General features: G+C 40.1%; 3 protein-coding genes across 3 annotated transcripts in view; all 3 read right to left on the reverse strand.

Moving 5' to 3' along the window:
- Positions 1-1,596: 1,596 nt before the first annotated feature.
- On the reverse strand, positions 1,597-16,861 carry crabp1a (cellular retinoic acid binding protein 1a). The gene is made up of 4 exons (XM_012822326.3): positions 16,621-16,861; positions 14,064-14,242; positions 6,768-6,881; positions 1,597-1,957 (listed from the first exon to the last, which is right to left on the reverse strand). Exons 1-4 carry the CDS (start codon positions 16,688-16,690, stop codon positions 1,907-1,909), a joined length of 414 nt encoding a protein of 137 aa, XP_012677780.1. The 5' UTR covers positions 16,691-16,861; the 3' UTR covers positions 1,597-1,906.
- A 1,133-nt stretch (positions 16,862-17,994) lies between these two features.
- On the reverse strand, positions 17,995-22,189 carry LOC105895670 (SPG11 vesicle trafficking associated, spatacsin). Its single transcript, XM_031564166.2, has 5 exons — positions 21,858-22,189; positions 21,672-21,748; positions 19,373-19,528; positions 18,499-18,650; positions 17,995-18,346 (listed from the first exon to the last, which is right to left on the reverse strand). Exons 1-5 carry the CDS (start codon positions 21,952-21,954, stop codon positions 18,169-18,171), a joined length of 660 nt encoding a protein of 219 aa, XP_031420026.1. The 5' UTR covers positions 21,955-22,189; the 3' UTR covers positions 17,995-18,168.
- A 324-nt stretch (positions 22,190-22,513) lies between these two features.
- Positions 22,514-22,594, reverse strand: part of slc25a18 (solute carrier family 25 member 18) — a 7,748-nt gene continuing 7,667 nt past the window's right edge. The window contains exon 11 of the mRNA XM_042707407.1: positions 22,514-22,519. Within this exon, the coding sequence (XP_042563341.1) occupies positions 22,514-22,519 (6 nt within the window). The remainder of the gene's footprint in view (positions 22,520-22,594) is intronic.

Here is a 22,594-nt window from a genome sequence, read left to right on the forward strand (position 1 = left end):
GAGTGGTCCAGTGTAGTTACAGTGATGAGAGTGGTCCAGTGTAGTTACAGTGATGAGAGTGGTCCAGTGTAGTTACAGTGATGAGAGTGATGAGAGTGGTCCAGTGTAGTTACAGTGATGAGAGTGATGAGAGTGGTCCAGTGTAGTTAGAGTGATGAGAGTGGTCCAGTGTAGTTACAGTGATGAGAGTGGTCCAGTGTAGTTACAGTGATGAGAGTGGTCCAGTGTAGTTAGAGTGATGAGAGTGACGAGAGTGGTCCAGTGTAGTTACAGTGATGAGAGTGATGAGAGTGGTCCAGTGTAGTTACAGTGATGAAAGTGATGAGAGTGGTCCAGTGTAGTTAGAGTGATGAGAGTGGTCCAGTGTAGTTAGAGTGATGAAAGTGATGAGAGTGGTCCAGTGTAGTTAGAGTGATGAGAGTGGTCCAGTGTAGATACAGTGATGAGAGTGATGAGAGTGGTCCAGTGTAGTTACAGTGATGAGAGTGGTCCAGTGTAGTTACAGTGATGAGAGTGGTCCAGTGTAGTTAGAGTGATGAGAGTGGTCCAGTGTAGTTACAGTGATGAGAGTGGTCCAGTGTAGTTACAGTGATGAGAGTGATGAGAGTGGTCCAGTGTAGTTAGAGTGATGAGAGTGGTCCAGTGTAGTCACAGTGATGAGAGTTCTGAGAGTGGTCCAGTGTAGTCACAGTGATGAGAGTGGTCCAGTGTAGTTAGAGTGATGAGAGTGATGAGAGTGGTCCAGTGTAGTTACAGTGATGAGAGTGATGAGAGTGGTCCAGTGTAGTCACAGTGATGAGAGTTCTGAGAGTGGTCCAGTGTAGTTAGAGTGATGAGAGTGATGAGAGTGGTCCAGTGTAGTCACAGTGATGAGAGTTCTGAGAGTGGTCCAGTGTAGTTACAGTGATGAGAGTGATGAGAGTGGTCCAGTGTAGTGAGAGTGATGAGAGTGGTCCAGTGTAGTTACAGTGATGAGAGTGGTCCAGTGTAGTTACAGTGATGAGAGTGATGAGAGTGGTCCAGTGTAGTTACAGTTCTGCTGTGTCAGCCAAGCTAGCTCTGTGTCAACATGATGATGCATAGTAGACAAATTTTTCTGAGAGCCTCTTTGAAGTGATCATGTACTAAGCAGCTTAGGCAGTGATTCCAGACAACTTCAAGTGTTAAACTCATGTGACATGCTCTCTGTAAGAGGATTGGTCGCGAACATTCATAAGCACAACATTCAAGCCTTAGGAGAAGTTGTGCTTGGCGGTATGCAGCCAGGTGCAGACAGCTTGCATGCAGGCTTGAAAACTGTAATGTACAATCAAAGACCTAGAGTAGAGGAAGTGCTGGCAGAACCAGACACACTATCAACAGTTAAATAAAAAAGGTGGCCATCTGCAACATAAGATTGTGTTGAATTTACAGAAATCAATCCAGAATGTAATGTCATTGCCTGCTAAGTCAGATGTGAGTTAATTTATGATTTGCAATTGTGCTTCAGAAATGGGAGATTCAAGAATAGGCTATAAGAAAATTGTAGGGTGTTAATTTAAACTGAGCAGGGATTTACCTTGTGCTTAGAGATTCAAAAAACTTGTAACACATTTGTTCATTTTGATGATTTTTTATTTATTTTGTTTATGTTTGCAATACTATTAATCTACTCATTTCCAACAGTAAAAGGATGACTGGATGTTGAGAGGATAAGTTACAGATACAAAATCACAGCACTTGTAAAACACGTCAAAGTTATAGCAATCACCACAAATGAGCTACTGAGAGGGAGAGATGCAGTAATGGGGTGCAGGAGCAGTGACGACATCCTACATTACATAAGCATATTGATGTTGAGTCTGGAGGAGGGGACGCTCAGGTTGGGTGAAACTGGGAAACTGTCCATGTCGAATCCAGATTGCTTCTAGTCTCGCATGTAAATCCGTGTGCACAGCACGTTGTCTGCACCAAATATCTGTCAAAGAAGAACAGGCATATACATAAGAATGATCTGAGTGTAAAGTTAGAACTTTGTCCTTGTTTTCATAATATGAAATAAATCAGTTATAATATTGTGCCACTGTTGGTAGCTTGTAAACTTAGTTGACTTCCGTTGACAAAATGTAATGAAGCATGCATTTTATGGAAATGTGCCCTAGATTCACTATGAAATGCCAAATTTAATGAAGTCTTTGGAAGCTGAATTCATGTTTCCCACAGCCACTATGGCATCAGTTACTGTGACTAACATTTGTAAATACATTTTATTTAATTTTTATTAATCTGACATACAACAATAACAACGTAAACAGGGCAAATACAAAAACAAATAATATTACAATGCAGACATCAGTATCACACCTTTATGTTCAGTAAACAATACAAGCAAATACAATTTACACAAAAGGACAGGGCTGTAACATCGTATATTATTCCTTAAAATATATGATCATAGCATGTTCAGGTCCTCCTGAATCATCACCATTCACCTTTATGCTACACCTGTATACATCCAAACACAGTTTTTTCTTCCTTGACTACAGACATTACTGTGTATGTTTAGGGAGGGCAAGGCTAGGATCAGGCCATTTAAGGACAACATGTGGCAAGGCTTTATCTCCAGAAGGGACAGTTAACCACACAATTTGAACTTCAACAAACTCCACTGTGAAATGAAACCTCTGGGAGAAGTGGCTCAGTACCCTGAACAAACTCCACTGTGAAATGGCTTCATAACAATTAGACTACATATGTGATGATCTTTAACATCTTATCCATAGGCTTGCAAATTATGACACCACCAAGATCTGAAACAAAAGAATGATTGTTTTGTGAGACAAGCGGCAGTTGGAGGGGTTGCAACAGACGGAACCCATTTACGGTGTTGGGGCTCTGTTGTGTAACCAACCAGATATGCACAGAATTGTAGCCTAAAGCTTAAAATAAAGAACATTTGCTCTGCTGTACCACAAGAATACCTGTCGTGAACGTTAGGAGAACTGATACAATTAGCTTACAGTGATGCACATGACCAAAGCTAAAGCTAGCTAGCTGTAACGTTTTCGTCAATGGGAAGCTGTAGGCAGAGGGTTTCTGCAAGTAGATCAGGTGGAGAGACTACAGCAGCAACCCATGTGAACGCAAACACCAACAATTTCTCACATGGGTGCACTCCAATCTGGCCTATCTCAGCTGCTTTTCCGCGTTATTAAATCCTGTTCTTAGCTAAGAACGAATCCCAGATAAGAAAACTTTCATGAACGCCAGAATTGTCCCAGGAACTTTGTAAGTGGATTTAAGAAGACATTTCTTCTTAACTGCGTTCGAGAATGAGAAGGCAGATATTGTGCCAAAACTCACTTTGGAATTCAATCAAAGCACACTTTGTTTTTTCATAAAAGTCAGTACACATCACATTGCTTTCCCTCGAGGCTGTGCAGCTATTTTGCCTAAATGAAATACAATCACTGTCCACTCTTCCTCCACTGCACCTCTACCAGAGTAGGTGGCACACTTTTACACCACTGTCATAAATACCAGTTGTGCTTTGAGACACTCTAATGGACAGTGATACACATGTATTTATTGACAAGCTGAAGGAACCATCTTTGAAGCTGTTATTTTAAGATACAATTGTTACATAATGTTGCTTTAAATTGTTATTATTAATTTGTAGTGTGCATTTTTGCTTTGGAGAAAATTAATAATTATGTTACTCAATATGTATGTGACACAATAGGAAGTATATTTTATTGTATCCTCTCAATCAGTCATAACAGTGTGTCGGATCGGATTTAGTTAAGACCTCAGGACAGGCCTTAAAATTTCCTCAACTTCAAACTTTTTTCATTGGCCAAAATGAATGGGCTGACCTCAGTAATACTTTTGTGGCAAAATCATTCAAATCTTGGCCAAAATCTTCTTGAGTGTTGTAATCTTCTGTAGTTAAGCAGCATATAGTTAAAAAAAATATGACATTACATATGAGTATATCTAAGAGCCCTAATTGTTCACAAGGGGAGCCTAACTGAGCTATGCCCTGTGGGTTCAGGCCACAGCACTGTTCATGGATCCAGGATGAGGAGACAATTATAAATTGATGAACTAGGGCAACCAAAAGCCATTCAGCAGGACTCAGGCTGTGCTGTGGAGGTTCCGATGAGCACTGTGAGGGAATATGGGTCACTGCCTTTATTCTTTTAAGTCTCTTAAAGGTCTAATTCTCCTCCGGTTGGACACAGCCCAGATGCAGCCCTCTCAGCATCCAGAGGCCCAGTCCAGAGGTCCAGTCCAGAGGTCCAGTCCCTCGAATTCCCTGGTATCTCACTGGATATTAGTAAATTCATGTCTGCTCTTCCGAATCTTCACCCTTTCATTGCACACTTCCTCTCCTGCCCTTTAGTAACATCCCTTCCATTAGCACTTGATGATCTGTGTCTAGCAGATTTAAAACTCTTGACCGCCTTCGATCCCCACAGGACTTGAAGCTGTAAGGGCAGCAGTTATTTCATAGGCTGCAGGTTCGCTCTCGCTCTCTGACCTCATCAGCTCCTTCATTTGTAAGCAGGAGAAGCCTCTGTAGTATTATTTGAGTTCTGCCCAGTAATAATAGTAGCACTCCTCTGGAAGAGATTGGTTATTTAAAGGGCTCTTAATTCATAGTGACAATTCAGTAGTCATAGATGCAGTTAACTCTCCTGCTGTTTCTCCCTTCCTCAGTCGCTTCTTGTACACCGTTGCATATCACCACTTGATAACTAAAGCAGCTCATATTTCATGCTGCCATAACCATATTTCTGCTGGCTCACCCTCTCCCATTTTATATTTCATAAATTAAGAACCTCCAGGTTCTGAACCTCTGGACAGACCAAAGGCCACTACCAGGAAATTATACATTCTTTCAGCTTCTTCCAACCTGTCTCTATCAGTCCATCTATAATTCACTTCAATTGTATCCATGTAACGCCCATCTGCTTGAGGCCGGCCCAGTAGAGAAATAGAAGGAGGATCAAGAACACATACACGTTGCAGGGTGTAGAAAGGGAGATAATACGTTAGGAGAGTAATGCCAGCAGTGCTTAATTCATACCTGTATTCTGAGTTGTGCTACCTATTGATATGTGCTACTTAGCGGTTCTGCGCATGCACAGACCCACTCTCTTTCCACGCCCATAAATCTGCAACCTGGCTGTCGAGCATACACTGAAGACTTGATTGATAGTTCCTGTCTGCAGTTCTAGTCACACCTATGCAGACCCAATACTGTTCTTCTTTCCTGCGCCCTTCCCTAGAACCAGCCCCCCAGACACACCCCACGAGGGTGTGTATTCTAGCTTCCTATGACTGTATGCTAGTTTGGATTTTGCTGTGGAATGGCCATTGGAGACAACCACTACGTGTGGTGAGAGACAGGAGCAATGAGTGATAACCTGGAGATAGAGGAAACATTGCTGCCTTCGGAGGACAAAGGAACGCTGATGGAGATAATTTCCAAACACTGTTAATGACTTAAGAATATATGAATCAAGTGCCTTGTATTAATATATTCCTTGTAAAGGGCCATGACTGACTCCTAATACTGTAAACCCGATCAATGTTTTCTTTTGGATGTTTCTTTTTTATTTTATATACTCTGTATTGAACTACATTATATTCATGACCGTGATGACTGTTTTGTAAATATGTGCTATGTTCAGTCAACAAGAAGGAAAATAAAAAATATATTAAATGTATATATATATATATTCCTTGTATGAATCATGTGCTTATGAAAGCAGGAACATGGCTTTTCTGTGTGCGTGTGTAACTTAGATTATTAGGTGCCACTTAGTCTGCATATATACAAGAGCATGTTTAGACCAGAGGTGATAAGAAGGGTCGAACTGTGCTTCTTCCGACCTTGCAAAACTTCCATCCTTGCCTCGGATGTCAGAAATCCACCACTTGGTTTCACTTCACTTTTAGCCTTGTGCTGGGAGTGAGCCCGATTGCAATTGTTGTTTGTCTAATAAATGTACTTATATGCAGCTCCGGAGTCCTGAGGTAACTAGGGTGAATTTTCACCTATCATATCAACACAGGCTAACAAGGAAGAGACTTACCACACACGACTGTGTAGGCATGTTTGCCCTGCCCTGTCCCATTGTAGGGATTGTGTTTACTGCAACGTTCATCTTATGGGTTCATTCTCAAATAATGTTTAATGATGTGTTTTACTGTTTTCTGGATGATTTGTCAATTTTATGTTTTGGGACTTTATGAAGAATATAACAATATCATGAACAATATTCTGCATGAGACCACTGGGCTAACTCCACGCGTTGTTATAGAAAGCGGGATAAGGGCCAGTATGACCAGAAAGCCAAGCACTTCACTTTGTTTGATGGGGGAGCGAGCACCTGTGCAAGTTTCAGCACAGAAGGCAAGTTAGTGCCACACTGGCAGCCTCAGCCTTATGGCTCCGTGGACAACCTCCGACCTTTACCCTATGATTTCCCTGAACTACGGTATTTTATTTAGGTAAACAGAAATAAAGAGAATTCATTTATATTTACTTCCGTGATTCTCATTGTGTTGGTGTGGCTGGGAATTCGAACCTTGAAGTTAAAAGTGTATATGTTAACAGCTTTGAGTTACAATACCACAGTTGATTGTTTCATCCATGAGCTGACTTATGGCATTCAAAATAGACCAGATATATCCAGATGTGCATCTTGGATCAATCATATGGGCAAATAGTAACAACAATTTATTTGTGTTTATTTGTGCAAAATCTATTGACTCACCAGTATCAGTTCTTCTCCTCGAAGTTCTCTTGACCAAAATGTTTTTGGGCCATTTCCATCCACAAGTGTCTGCTTGCAGTACATCTTATTTTCAGTCTCCCAAGTGGCCAAACTCTGTGGGGTCCAAGAAGAGATCAGTTAGACCAAGGCCAAGAGGAGATGATGAAATGATGAAATGCTACTTTCTGGGTTATATATATTCCACAGACTGGGTGAGATTTCATATCATAAATAAGAACATTAAAAAAAAGTTCAATTTAGAACTGCCTCAACATAAAGTTAAATTTGTCTGTTTTCCATACTCATTTTTCAAATATTGCTGACTGCCTATGTCATTACAATAAAGGCATTTTATCTTACGGGCATAAACATTATTGCACATATAAAACTGTTGTCATACATTCACCATTGTGACTTTGTGATGGTGTGCCCATTGCTCATACATGCTTGTATTCTCGCATGTGCTCATCGCTCTGACATGTTTCATGCCATACCTGCGGGACCGGAGGCCTTCTGCTCGGTCGTGGTAATTGGTTAATTGTATGTCGCTTTGGATAAAATCCTCTGCTAAATATCTGACCTTTACCTTTAATGGAAGTGTGACTGCTGCTTACACTATAGTTGTCATGAGAGTCACTGCTACCTGCTCTAATATGTAAGCTTTTGATGCAATGCAAACCTCCCAACCACCGCCAGAGAGGGGCTTTAAGGATATTGTGGAATCAGGTGGCCAAGTGGCATGCTGTTATAAGTGAACACAATAAGAGTGTTGTTACTGGGCACAGCCAAAAACCTGGCAGGAGTAACAAGTGCACTAAACTAGAATGATCAGTTCATGTTAAACATGCAGTATGCATATATAATTACATGCTGTATGCATCCTGATTTAAAAAACACATCCCAATAGCACTGAGTAAACTGCTGTGTAAATCTAATCCAGCTGGCTAGCTCATCCACTTCAGATGCCCAAGTTTGAAGGTTCATGTCCGGTGTGGGTACACTGGTGCCATGACCCATATTTGGAGCGAGCTTTGGGGGTTTGTATCAAGGAGCCAAGCAATAATTACATTAATTACAGAGCCATGCCGTGTGTAAATCTCATTTATCAGTATCTAAACTGATACACTGATCTACACAGCATGGTAAATACGACTTCGTTCAATTGTTTTTGCTAACAGATGGGCTATGTGTCAAGGTAGTGTAAACAGGACAAATGCACCGATAAGAATTGTTTTTTAAGCAAATTAATGTCCAGGCAGTTAGTGAAAGTGTCACTGTATCGAACCTATAGGTAATACAGGTGATGTGTTATTTTTGTATCAATGACATCTTCTACCCAGGCAATAAAACAAACATGTGTAATGCTTAGGAAGGAAGGCGTTGGGGTCGATAATATTACCACGTTTGTTAGATGCAGAGGACTATAAGGCTGATGAAGGGTATTGTGGATATGATACACTGATGAGTATGAGTAAGTGTAAATATTTCTCAATATCACAGACATTTTCATAGGCTAAAGTTGGGCTAGTTGATTTTAAATTCATAAAAAGCCAGGGGAAATTTGGCAACATTCAAAGAAGTTCAAACTGTAAATCATCTATGTAATCTGTGTAAATCATCTATGTGCAATGTGCTGTGCAGCCAACTATAAGAATGCTTTATTAGTTTGCTGTTTGTGTAATGCCTGAAGATTGGCCTGCATATTTACAAGCAATAAGACTTGGGTTTGCCTGTGTAGTAAGGTGTAGTCTATATGTAATCTCTTGGTGTAGAGATTTCAGTTAATATAAACAAAATCGTTTCTTTTGACATTCTATTAAGAAAAGGCTTAATTTTAGGATTTGTAATTGGAAACATTAAACCTGTACAAAGGTGTTAACAGCCCTTATGGATATTCAATGTTGAAAGGCCATTATACAACAGTTGCGGTCAAAATCGTAGCACCACCAACACTACCACCACTAATAGTGAGCCCGAGCAAGAGCGGAACGAGGAACAACCGCTCAGTAGTAGTAGGCCTACCACTGCAGACAGTGTAGCTTTAGAGAGGGACAAACAACCGCTCAGTAGTAGTAGGCCTACCACTGCAGACAGTGTAGCTTTAGAGAGGGACAAACAACCGCTCAGTAGTAGTAGGCCTACCACTGCAGACAGTGTAGCTTTAGAGAGGGACAAACAACCGCTCAGTAGTAGTAGGCCTACCACTGCAGACAGTGTAGCTTCAGAGAGGAACAAGGAATGAGGTTCAATTATATAAGAATATAACTGATGACTTCACAGAGCCAAACTGTAGAAGGGTCTATTTATAAGGCTTATAACCAAGCCACTTGCTTTTATGACTTTCTGTGCGCTGACACCAGCTTTTGACATGTAGCCCTATCATGTTAATGTGACTTGGTCAAAGATGCTGCATTACTTCCATCAATCATATGTAGGCTTATTTTGGTAGAATGCATCAGAGCATATACTAATGGCTACCTTGCTCTTTATTATAGTGCTTGCAAAGCGAAGCACTGTACCGTTATTCCTAGGCTTGTCATTTTTACATTGCGTGCAGAGCAAAGCACTGTACTGTTATTCCTAGGCTTCTTATTTTTGTATTCTTCCAAGTGATTTTCTGTCAAAGGAGAAGAAAGGCAAAAAGGATGAGGAGAGAGAGGTGTGTAAAGACTGATAGATTGAAATATCGAGAGAACAAGAGAAAGACGTGAGAAGTATGGAGTGTGAGACTGGGAAGGTGATAAGGACATAAAGATAAATAAAGTTAGATAAAGATAAAATGTTAAAGAAAGATAGATAGATAGATAGATGGATAGATAGATAGAGAAACAGGCAGAGAGAGAGTGAAATAATGAGAAATAGGACATCTTAGACAGGACAGCTTAGAGACAAAGAAATTAAAGAAATGGTTAAATGTACAGTGTGTAGGATTTAAGAGGATCTATTAGCAGAAATGGAATATAGTGTTCATAATTAGGTTTTCATTACCAATCGTTGTGTTTTCTGTGAGTCTGCCATGTTGCACTGCCATTATTCTACAGTAGCCCAGAATGGACAAACATTAACACTGGCACTAGAGAGGGCCTTTCGTGTTGTTATGGCAACATGATGGCCACCATAGGTTATCCTACACACTTGGAAAGGAAGGGGTGATGGAGGGGTATACAGTTGGTTGCAATCTGCAACCTCACCACTAGATGCCACTAAATCCCACACAATGCACCTTTAAGTTAGATGTTAAGATAGAGAGAAATAAACTGTAAGACATAGTGTTTATAGGTGTTGATAGGGTAGTTGCAAGAGGGTTGCAAAGGTTCCACCACAACATCGTTATCAAAATGGACTCCTTATCTCTTGTTCCTTCCAAAACAGCACGCGTGGTGAAACCACTACAGATGATCCAGATCCAGATGTTCATGTTCAGATGCTCCTGGTGTTCAACCAACCAAAGAGGGCACACGTCACCCCGCTACTCATGGAGCTCCACTTGCTGCCTGTAGCTGCTCGCATTAAGTTCAAGTCATTTATGCTTGCTTACAGAGTGATTGCTGGTTCTGCTCCCACCTACTTAAATGTTCTTGTAAGGGCAAATGTTACCCCCAGGATGCTGCGCTCGTCTAATGAGCGTCATTTAGCACTGCCGTCTGTGCAAGTGCGGCAATCTAGACTATTCTCATTCGTAGTTCCACGTTGGTAGAACGAGCTGCCTAGCACTAGCAGAGCAGGGGCGTCCCTCTCTACCTTTAAGAAGCTCTTGAAGACCCAACTCTTCAGAGAGCACCTCCCTTCCTAACTTGCACTTCTACTAGTACTTAAATTGCACTTACTGCACTTTTTTTCTATTTCTTATGTAAAATAGTATTTATTGTTACACTAGGTCTCTATTGCTCGTAGCTTGACTGTTCTTTTTACAGAACAGCTGGTCGGAACGTTATTATTCTGGAACTTTTTGCCAGGCAGGAACCAATAGTCCGTGACAGTTCCTTTGTCCCTTTCAATATAACTGTATAGCTAGTAGTATTGATAAGAGGAACCTTCTAAGTGTACCTGTTTTTCTTTCCATCTCTCTATCTATCTCTCCATCTCCATGTATCACTCCATTTTATCTCCTTTTCATCTTTTCTCTCTTCACTCATTTTCCTTCAGACATTTTTGGCTCTGTCATCGTATTCTCTTTTCCCTACAGGTGTTTATATTACCCAGTCGTACCTTCATAAGGCTCAACAAGCCAGTTGATGGGAACATCTGCTGACTTTATTTTGAGGGACAGAACTCATCTCATTGTGAGCTCTCTTGATTACAAAGACAGCAACTATCACTTCTTGTGAAAATGCACAAAAAATGTGTCAGGGATATTTATATTTCTAGGGAGTCTGCACTTCCCTCATGGCAGGGATGTCCATGTTTTCAAACTTTTGTGATGTGATGAGTTAATATTTACTGAGAGTTCCACAGTCATTTGAGAGTTATTACAATTTAAAGCAAGCAAGCTTACATTTTCCATAACTGTATAATAGTAGCTTTAAATACCTTCAGTATATAATAGTTTTACATTTGCCCTGTGCAGAGTACCAAGACTAGTTGAATTAGTGTAATAATTTAAATATTTTACAAACATGTGTATGTGACTTGATGGAAGATATTTACTGCATACACTCTGACAGATCATTCTGACATATGTTCGCTAAGCTATGTGTTTGTACTGTTGGTTTGAAAACATTAACAGCGTGTCCTTTTCTGACATAGACAAAATCTGTCTTGCACCCTGTGGTAGATAAGCTGTTGAAAAGACTGTTTCTATAGCAACTAGCTTATTAAAAAGACTCAATTAGTCAAAGTCACTCTCCTAGACTTGAATTCGGTCTACTCAAAGCTAAAATGGTCATGTGTTTTTCTGTTTTTGTAGCAACGTCTTTTAAAACGTTTCTTTCTGCTGAGCTTTCTGTTGAGATTTGTCATTTGGATTGTAATTATAGCAGAAGAAAGGCTCTGTCAGTGTGCTAACCCGCGTTCACTCTATTCCAGAGATTAGAGGACACTTCTAACCTCTTGTCTGTGTAGTCGAGTCCTTTCCTCTTAGCCAGTGGTCCTTTTGTGTGTAATCCATTTTGCCACGGGCTTGGTTTGGACCAGTCCCAACACACAGACAGTGAGGGACAGCAGGGGGCACGCGGCACTGTACAGCACTAGGCCGAGGTTCCTTTCATCCGACACAAATTATGGTGTCTGAGTCTACAGAACTGGGATAAAAAACGTCCTCTCCTCTTCAGACTTAATTTACATTAGCAGACATAGCCAGCAGCTGGTGTTCATCGACAGAGCTCCGATCTTGTTTGGCACGACCCTGTTAGGCCTGTCTGCTTATCTGTCCTCTGCCCTGAGGCGAACCACAGTGAAGATGAGTGTGTTTTTTTACACATAGAATCAGGTCACCCCTTAGCCTCTCGCTTATCTGAGGAGTGGACTGGAATGGTTTGCTCATCCACATTTCTCTTTCATTTTATACCTTGTTACCATACAGTAGAAACTGTACGCCGATAAACAGATACTAATAAAACTCACATACACTAATGTCTATGACATCATTGCATGAATACAACTGCTAGCCATTTTATCAAGTTGAAGGTGATGCTCTGCCTTCAGCCTTACCTCATCAAACGTATGACTTCATAATCATCCATATGGTGCACTACATGCTTTGTGCTAGACTAGAGAAGAGTAAAGATGTGATGTCACATGGCTGTTATGTGGTAGAGAAGAGTAAAGATGTGATGTCACATGGCTGTTATGTGGTATGATCAATATCCAGAAGCCTTTTCAGTGCAACACTATCTCAATATCCAGTCTGTGTCATGTTGACCTCTTTTTTTTTTGTCCGCTAATTCCTTTAATCACACAAACCTGTAGCAATATTTTGTTTAAAACATTAATGAAATCTCAAAGCTTATCTTTTCATTACAAAAATAATCCCCATTAATGTGACCCTCCCTTTTTCCATGGTGTAGTCCAATTGTCCATTTAGCACAGTGTTGCTGTAGGCAGTGAGAGAAGTAGATTTGTTCAACAGTTCTGATTCCCGACTCAAGATACCGTGCTACCATAAGTTAATTGATTTACTTCAATGGGTTTTTAACTTAATTCTTTTGATGCATTCTTAAAATCAATATTACACAAACATTTCAAGGGAACTAAATCAAAAATAATTTTGGGATTGATACATGCTAGCTTTTGTCTGTGCTGCCAATGAATCTGTTTCTTAGTATTATCTGTCATTTATCTGTTTGTAGAATCTCTTATTTGTTAAGCTAGGTCAAACAGAACTCCATTCTAAATGATGAATAATATATCACCGTATTTGTGTGATGACATATTGTTACTGTCCACTCAACACAACATAACACAACAAATATATGACTTTGATATTTTAGATTTCTCGAATAAAAGTTCTTAATGTCCAAAGGTAGAGACATAAATATAACAAATATGCTTTCATTTAAATTAAAAAAAAAATGTAAACTTTAATTTAAAAAAGAATCATAGTTAGTCATGTCTCTTGTGTCTCTCTATTTAACATTAACTTCAGAGGAAGTGTATAGTCCTTAACATTGCAGAGGTATTTATAAAAGCAGAATGGTAAATCTGCAAGCACATTCAAATATGACATGGAAGAAATTCCTTCATTATCACCCAAATGATCTGTTACATGGTTAGTAGCTCTTTTGTCTTTGCACTCATTTGAAATCAGTTGCATATGTACAGTATTGTTACACACATACCTGACCCACTTAAACTGTTTCTATGGCAAACACTTGATTAGTGTGTGCTGCGCTTGAGTAAAGCCTTTGTTTAAAAAACTAAAACAAAGGCAATGCGGAAGACAGAAATTAATATGGCTGTTGGAATGCGTGTCTATTTCCTTGCCCTACATTACAAACAATTAATATTGATATTGTTTTACTTGACATTCTCCACAACTACACAATGATTTTATTTTGGTGGGTGGTTCTTAGCCGCCCTGTGACTCAAAACACAGAACTCCTTTCAATATAATAAACAGTACATCACATACATGTGTGATGACATGGAGACTACACTATTACTGAAAAACATGAACTCCTAAAAAGTTGATATGTGATTACAAAATGTAATATGTACATGCACATGTATTGCTTGTTTTTTCTAGTGTTGTGGCGGTTGTGTGTTGTGTTGTTGTTGTTGTTGTTGTTGTTGTTGTCATTCGGTAGAGTGTCATTTTGCTGCCACGTCTTGGCCTTTGCGTCCACCCACTGTACATACCTTGCATTTTCTCCCATCTACGGTCTCCTCATCAAACTCTTGGCCAATGTGGAAGTTGATTTCTGTAGTACGGACAGTTGTAGAGGTCTTGATGTAGAACTGTTCCCCATCCTGGCGGATCTCCACGTGGGGCTTAGAGGCAGCTGCTCCTGCCACTTTCCTCAACATAGCATTCACACCTGTATGGGCACAACGTTTGAGTTCATGAGCAGGCTAGACCTACAAACTAAAAGCATTACTTCATTTATATCCTCAGTCTCCGTCTAAGCATCAACAGCATAAGAACATGTGAATGTAGGAATATAGTTGTAGGCCCTTAGCGAAAAATCATCGAAAACAGTCTATTTCGCCAAATAGGTTGTGTTTAACTATATATAACTCCTTTAAAAGATGATAGGCATCCTCTCAAAAAAGTATCCCACCAGTCGTTATGGTTAGATGTAGATGTATAGATAAATTGCCAAATTTAGTGAATTGTTGGCTATCATTGGTTTATTGCAGTTAACATTAACCTTTACAACTAAAGCCTCTTTGGTTAGCTGCAATCACATGCTAAAGATTCTGCATGAAGTTACATGTTTTTCCTTTTATGCAGTAGACAGTGTTAGGGCTCCAACATGAGAATGAATGCACATAAATGTCTTTGAATAGTAACCTGGGCTAGCCACACCTGCATTGCTGCTTCCTATTCTTCACATCTTATGTTGTTAATGTGTGGCACGGCCCACTCCATCCATAGGAAAATGTCAGTTTTGCCTCTGCCTAGATCATTATCTGCTATTTCTTTAAGGTGATATCAGTTTGGATATTGGACTAGCTCTCCATGGAAAAAAAAGCACCTTTTACGTCATACAGTGGTGATACTGATGTTTTCCTGACAAAATTAGTTTGGGAAATTTTGTTTTTATTTTTTAAGTTTATTTTTGGGACTATTTGCCTTAATTCAGATAAGACGGTACCTGGAGACAGGAAATGAATGGGAGGGAGAGATGGGGATCGGGAAATGAGCACGGATTGGATTCAATCCCGGGTCCCTCTGGGCACTTGGACCCAAACATGGTTGGGATGATGCCGCCTGCGCCACAGCTCCCCCGAATACTGTTATGGTTATTAGTTTCATTTGATCAGTAATACCTTGAATACTGTTATGGTTATTAGTTTCATTTGATCGGTAATACCTTGCCACAGACATTTGGCTTCATATCCTTTGGCATGTGCATAAACTCATATAGGGAATTTTATACATTTCATCTAAAACATTATAGCTGGTATCAAGACAAGGAAGAATGTGTAGCAAATTGGTCAGAAGCAAAAGATGATCACAAGATCATTCCACAAACTACTAACTAGCTTAGAAGGTTTTTCTAAAAAAAACATCTGTGTCCCTAAAAGCACCGTTATACCACCAAAATGAATCCTTTGACCACTTATTCTTTGAAAAGATGTTTAGTGTTTTGGAGTCAAGTTGATTTCAAGAATAGGTATGTTTCTTGTTTTGCCTCTGCTTCTGACAGGGCAATTGAGTGATTTTTATTGCATTAGTCTTGACTTTACAAAAAGGCTTTAGTGAAGAGACTACAGAGATGTTATTCAAGTATTTATTCAAATGCCATATAGTAATATCTGGATGTTGCAGCCTCTATAGTAATATCCTGTAATGTACAGATGCCATGACAAGATCATGAAAAACAACAGTATTCATTCTCTGGTTTGTCTCAATTGGTGCCCTTTCCTTTTCTTAAAATCACTTCCAAAAATGATATGGTTCAGTGACTGACAGAACTTGAGCTGCTCCATCTAACAATGTAGTTTGCATATTAATGTCTTATGGGCACAGCTGTTAAAAGATAGCAGATACACCAGATAGCACGTATCCTTCATTCCAATGTATATATGTCCAAAGGTAAATACATAAATACAGCAAACATAGGAAATATTAATTAAAAAAAAAAATCACAGAGTGAGTCGTGTCACTTAATTATTATTAAACTTCAGTGGAAGTTTATAGTCCTTAACATTGCAGTGGTAATTACTAAAGCAGAATGGTAAAATTGCAAGCACATTCAAAATATGACATGGAAGAAATTCCTTCATCACTAAAATGATCTGTTACATGGTTTGCTCTTTTGTCTTTGCACTAATTTGAAATCAGTTGCATATATATTGTTACACAAATGCCTGACCCACTTAAACTATTTCTATGGCAGACACTCAGATCAGTGTGTGCTGCTCTTGAATAAAGCCTTTGTTAAACAAAACAAACCCAAGGCAATGCGGAAGACAGAAATTCATACGGCTGTTGCAATGCCTGTCTATATCCCTGCCCTACATCACAAACAATTAAGATTGATATTTTTTGACTTGACATTCTCCACAACTACACAATGATTTTATTTGACACTGGCCAGAGCTATTGCAGCATTTGGTGGGTGGTTCTTAGCCACGCTGTGCGAGACAGAAATATAAGCTCATTCTAATGCATGCCTGGTCTGCCTCATACAGTGATGCTCGTACAGCCGTTCTGCAAAAAGGCTGGCAAATGACAGGAAAAGCTTACCCAGGGCTTTCAGAAGTTCATCAAAATTCTCACTGCTCTTCATCTTCCAAGTGCCTGCAAAGTTGGTCATGTTGTGGGAGCTGACAGCAGAACTGATTTTCCAAAAGAATTTTCCACTCAGCTCTTTGCTCCTGTCTGAATGTCTGTCTCTGCCTCTGTCTGACTTCAGCTCCCTTGCACTCACTCTCCCTCTTATTTAGAGCACAGCCCCTCACTAGCGCTCATCCTCCTTCCCTCCTTCCCTCCTCCCTTCTTTCCATCGCTTGCCTTGTTCCCCTCTCATCATCCTATCTCTTCCAGGCCAGCCGCAGACGAATGCCTGCCCCCCTCCCCCACTTTTTGGAGTAGGTCTCTCCTCTCAAGGTTTCTTCCTCTGTACAGGGACATTTTCCCATGTCACTGTTCAAGACAGTTTGGGCTTTTGTGAAGCACCTGGAGAGAATGTGCACTGTTTAAGGTCCTGTATAACTAAAAAGAATTTATAAATCAATTTATTCAAAATATTTGAGATGAAAAAGTATTGTATTGATATTGATGTAACCATTATCTTTAGGTAGCTATTCATATTTTGGTTTTAGATAAACTGTTTGGAGCCCATCAGTGTGGAATCTTCTGTCCTGCTTGAACACTTTTATACACTGAAGTTCAAATGAGGGGAGTCACACGCCCAAGTCAAGCCACGCCCTGGCAGACTGTGTTTACAAGGAGACTAATTTGGCTCCATCATACAAATGTAGGGTTTATACTTCTGCACTCTATAGACATGGTATACATTGTTGAAGAAGTATTGTTTCTTTTTAGAGCATTTTAAATGTTTTAACCTGACACATACAAAGTCTGTTAGGTGTGTACACTCCCTCTCCCCTTTGTCTCTCTCTCTTGTCTTCTGCATCAAGCGTGTTACCATACAAGTGCAGGCCCCACTTCCTTGTTACTGATATTCCAATAAGAGGATGCTATCTAATCTTCAAAAATGACTTGGGGAGACCATGAACAGTGATTCTGAGAGAAATGCTTAGCAATGTTCTTATATACAGCAGACTACACACCATCTGCCATTGCCCCCTTCAATATCACTACATTAGTGACAATAACCTTTTTCACAAGAATGAAATGAATGAACAAAAAAAATGTTTTGCAAACTCATTAGTTTCACAATCCCAAGCTTGTGAAACATTCCTCACATTCATTTACATTATTAACATAGGCGGCTCATAACAATGATGGACACATTACTTACACATGGCTAATATTCTATTACTAACGCTAGCTACCCCTCACTCTCATGGCCTCTGTCAGATAGTTGCCCTGTGCCCACCCTTTAGAAACTGGTTTCATAACAAACACAAACAAACTGATAAATACACAACTGAATTATCATTTTAACATTGACGTTTATTAGGAAAGCTTGCCACCGCTTACTTACTCTTGAGAAGTCATGTAAACATTCAGGTACATGTTATAAACGATGAATCATGATCGACCTAAATGTGTCATAAATAGACATCATCCTTTGCATTAGGTTAGAGCAAATTACAAGTACCAAAATCAACTGATTAACCGGTCATTAAGATAGCTACTAGTTTTAGAGTCTTGTAGAAGCATGTTGGCCACATCAAAAAACTTGTGATCATACGCCAGCTTATAGCATATGTAGATGTCCTCGCAGTGGTGCAGTAACTTCTTCAGGTTGTGACTGGCGTTTGGGGGCCTGTTTTGTGTCAACCTAGAGATATGTAACATGAAAATTATCTTTAAATCAATTCACAACCACATATTCACTCGTGCATACACACACGCACACACACACACACATGTGCACACACACACACACACACACACACACACACACACACACACACACACACACACACTTACTTTTTGGATATCTCCTCAAACAGGCTGGCTGATAGTGGTCTGTATAGTTTAAACTCCTCAAGGAAGATGAAGTCCCCTTTAAGGATGATCTTCTTGTACAAAACCTCTGCCCAGTCTGGACTGAAATCATAAGCTTCTGTGACCACAAAGACCTTGTAGAGAAAGGGTAAAACCGATCAACAAAATAGATCATTTTTCTCTACACACTTTCCAGTTTTACAGTCAGTAAAACATATTGTCTGCCCCATGATAGTCTTTTGAGAAAGCCCACAGTTAACTGCATGACTGATGTAAAAGAAATGACTTGATAATTCCCTAAAAGCCCACCTGTGATTTGTTCATTAATTAGAAACAACCAAACAGAAACTAACTCAAAAAGTCTCATTCTCAAGACTCATTTAGACCAAAACTAGACATGGACTTCAACTTATGGCATTTTCTGAATTAAAACCAAAAATCATGAAACTAGATATCAAAACTTAAAATGACAATGACTGGAATAGCCAGAGATGGTTGGATGGTTGGATATAAAAACATTTCTGTGACAATCCAATCACCACCCATATGTTCCTTGGCTCACAACACCAAGGTCTTGGATTCAATCCCCTCACATACTTATTAAAGATGTGGATCTGCACTACACTGAAAGCCGCTTTAAATCAAAGTGTCTGCTGGTTAAATAAGCAATAACATGTCATTCCATGACAAATTGCCCCCCATGATCCCCTCAGTTCTTCTTCATGTATACCCTTACTCCAGACACAATATGTCAGAGCCCAACACCAAAAGTTAATAAAATTGTGGCAATTTGAAAATTGAAAATTGTGGTGATTTGGCATAGAAACACCGAAATGCCAATAAGATGGGTTCATACCTGGTAGCAATGGGGCAGTTCCAGGATGGTGGTCAGCACCTCTGCTGGGCGCAGGTTGATGACACGTTGGCTGTGGCCATGACTGAGGAGGTGAAGCTGAAGAGTGACAAGCTTAGCCATTTTCACACAACGCACTGCCTGGCGCACACAAGAGTCCTGTAGAGTCCGGGGCACAGAGAGAAGGGCTGAACCATTAACATTTCAACAAGGACAGCATTGGATCCCACACTTCTGTTAACAATCTCTGTCAAAAAGGTACCCTTGAAACAAGCTATATGCGCACCCAAGTTTAGATGGCACCCTGGTAACCATGGTATGCACAAGGGTCTAAACAACGAACAAAAGCCAAAAAAGGCAGTAATATTAATCAAGGTGCTTGTTTTGCACAAATTATTTTGGAATATGTCCAATTTAAGCTAGGCTCAGATTTTTTAAAGACGGGGTATGGCACACTTGCAGACGATATACTTTTGTCCAATACTAGACGACTAGGGTCAGGAACTACCCAACTTCAAAATCACACAACCCCATCGTCACCGGGCTATAACTGTGCTCACATAATACTCTACTGCCAAACCGTGTGGGAGTTCAGTTTCAAGGTAACTGTTGGGGCCTCTGACACTTTGTGCTACTACTGGCTAGTCCCACTAGGGGGAGCTCCAGGAACTGGTTACTTACCGGTCAGTCCCATTGTCGATTCATGAATAATCAGTAATCATTTCAGCAGGAGGACCTCTTTAAACTTGTCAGTAACATTTAATGTTCAGCCAGAAACAACAGTGGCCAACAGGGACATTTTTTTTATTTCTTGCTGAAATATTCTGTGTGATGTTTTCCAAATAAATAGATTTCCAAATAAAAAAAATGCAACTTGTAGAATTACAGTAAATTACTGTAAAATAACAAAAAATAATACTAGAAAGTAATGTGTAATATAGTAAAAATGTCTGTAATTTCACTCAACTCACGGTCCACCGGGTCAAAAGAATCAGTAATTGAAGCAACCTTATTACCAATGTCATCAGGGGACATTCAACCATCATATCATCATAAGATGTTACATTCTTTGTGCTATTGGTTGGGAACTTCCCACAGCGGCCAAACCTCTCACTGTCACATGCAAGTGCTCGTACCCAACAACCTAGTATAAGTAATGTACCACAACAGGGTGCACTACAACCTTCATACCGATACGTAATAATACTCAACAACAACAAAGATGCCTTAGTGAGAAATTCACTGGGGTGGTCAAGTGGGTACCTTCCTCCATCAGTGTTTGCAGAGGGCGCAACAGTGGTGACTGGCAGTCCAGACCCACCCCCCTCCATACTCACACTGGGTAAGGACACACGTCAATAACAGACACAACAACAGATACACCTCGAAAGGATTTCACATGCATTTGTGTCTGAATGACTGCCTAGTTATCTAAACATTAACCTCATTATACTATGGTATGCCACAGGCTATCCAGGGTAAGGGTGGGGGGTAACCCCCTTGGGAGTATTAACCCAATTTAGGGTAAGGGTTACAAACCTTGGTCATCTTAGGCACCGAAACATCTCGCAACAACAGGCTTCTTCATATAATACAGGTTCATTCATGTCTCCAAGTAGTCTGTGAGAACCTCAGCCATAACCACTGGCTTGCGTTTTCAGCAGCCTCTGAAAACTCCTTTAGAGCTCCTTTCAATGACCGTCCTCAAAAACACGCAATCCAACAGAAGCATGGTTGGTTTAGCACTAACAGCTATCTCCACTGCTCTTGTGTGCGCTCACCAACCTCATTCCCTCACTTCTGCTACCAGTTCCGCATTTTTTAACTTCTTCCTTTCAAAGGCTTCCTCAGTTGCATCTTCAAGTTAAATTCTTAACTCAATAAAGTAAGCAATGCCTTCACAATCAGAATACAACACCGTGTCTGGTCTCAAAGCAGTCACAACTTGGAACTTGAAGTTGCCTTCCGACATCAGCCAGCAATCTCCAATCCCGCACTTTGCCAGTACGGTTTGTACGCATATGGTGTCCAGTCTTCGGCCCCTCTCACACAATATAAATTCTACTGTCCCTGTTATTAACCGGCAAAGAGTTAACTCATTGCTTCTCAAACAAACACGCCACTCTAAATAAGGTGAGCAAATGATCACATAATTCTGTTTTAGTGAATTCGGTTTGATCTTTCATTGTAATTACATCAAAGAAAAAAAAAGCCTGTGTATAAATAGTAAATTACATTTCAATCTGCTGGGGAGTAATATAAATGCTGTTGGGGCCAACACATGCAGGATGAAAACACTTACCTTGAAGAGACTCTCAGCAGCATCTTTAAAGAGAGTCTGGACCTTTATCAGGGCACTCTTGAGTTCAGCTGTCACAACTGTGCACAAAACAAGTTCTTAGTTGGTGTGAAGCATTTGGTCTGATTCTGTCACATTTTAAAATGTCCATGTATAATTATTGTGAAGTTCCAGCGCGGTTCTACTCACTCCAAGGCTGGGACTCGATGATCTTGAGCTGAGTACGAGCAGCTCCCTCGTGATTCTCTCCAATCTCACGGCACATACTAAAGCACAGTGCCACCATATTGTGCTTCTCGCTGTCACATGGCAGACAACGTTTAATGTAGTCCAGAAGTGCCGTTTTGAGCCTGGTGTTCTGCAAAACATTCAGTTAAATTAAGTCATCTAATGTCTCAGGAATAGGCTATTGGAAAACTCTGACCCCTCTGAAGTCACATCTATGTCAGAGCTGTTTGACAGAGCTGTTTGTCAGAGCTGTTTGACAGAGCTGTTTGACGGAGCTAGCAATGCATTATAGCCTATTAATCGTTACTGATTTTTTTAACACATTATTGTTCAGAACTAAAAAAAATTCTTGAAGGCATTTTCACTTTACATGACCTTTGATGACACTGCAAGTCAATTCGCTCAATTGAAGGAAGTAACTGAACTCTGTCAACTAAAAACATTCCCACTACGCTAACTTAAATCACCCAATCACAGCAGCTACATCTCGTAGGCCAGTGCTGTTGCAAGTGAGGTATGTCAGGTTATCTTTACTCGCCAATGGGATATGTTCTTTGGTTTAGGACACAGGGTTTTGTCTTTGCAGCGTGTGGTCAGACTGCCTCCAAAATGAATTACTAAGACTAGGTGAAGGACGTGAAATTGCGAAAGTTTACAAGTTAAATTGATAAAATCAGCAAAATGGCACAGCAGCTCAA

Source organism: Clupea harengus, chromosome 3 (assembly GCF_900700415.2).
Source record: "Clupea harengus chromosome 3, Ch_v2.0.2, whole genome shotgun sequence".
NCBI lineage: Eukaryota > Metazoa > Chordata > Actinopteri > Clupeiformes > Clupeidae > Clupea > Clupea harengus.

What these genes read in the sequence shown, in the direction of transcription:
- crabp1a (XM_012822326.3), bottom strand. Translation starts at nt 16,690, where the DNA reads ATGACCAACTTTGCAGGCACTTGGAAGATGAAGAGCAGTGAGAATTTT. An exon ending in TGAACTTCTGAAAGCCCTGG is followed by an intron (nt 14,243 to 16,620) that starts GTAAGCTTTTCC and finishes GTGCCCATACAG; the next exon opens with GTGTGAATGCTATGTTGAGG. An exon ending in TAGATGGGAGAAAATGCAAG is followed by an intron (nt 6,882 to 14,063) that starts GTATGTACAGTG and finishes TGGACCCCACAG; the next exon opens with AGTTTGGCCACTTGGGAGAC.
- LOC105895670 (XM_031564166.2), bottom strand. Translation starts at nt 21,954, where the DNA reads ATGGTGGCACTGTGCTTTAGTATGTGCCGTGAGATTGGAGAGAATCAC. An exon ending in CATCGAGTCCCAGCCTTGGA is followed by an intron (nt 21,749 to 21,857) that starts GTGAGTAGAACC and finishes TTTTGTGCACAG; the next exon opens with TTGTGACAGCTGAACTCAAG. An exon ending in CTGCTGAGAGTCTCTTCAAG is followed by an intron (nt 19,529 to 21,671) that starts GTAAGTGTTTTC and finishes CGGACTCTACAG; the next exon opens with GACTCTTGTGTGCGCCAGGC.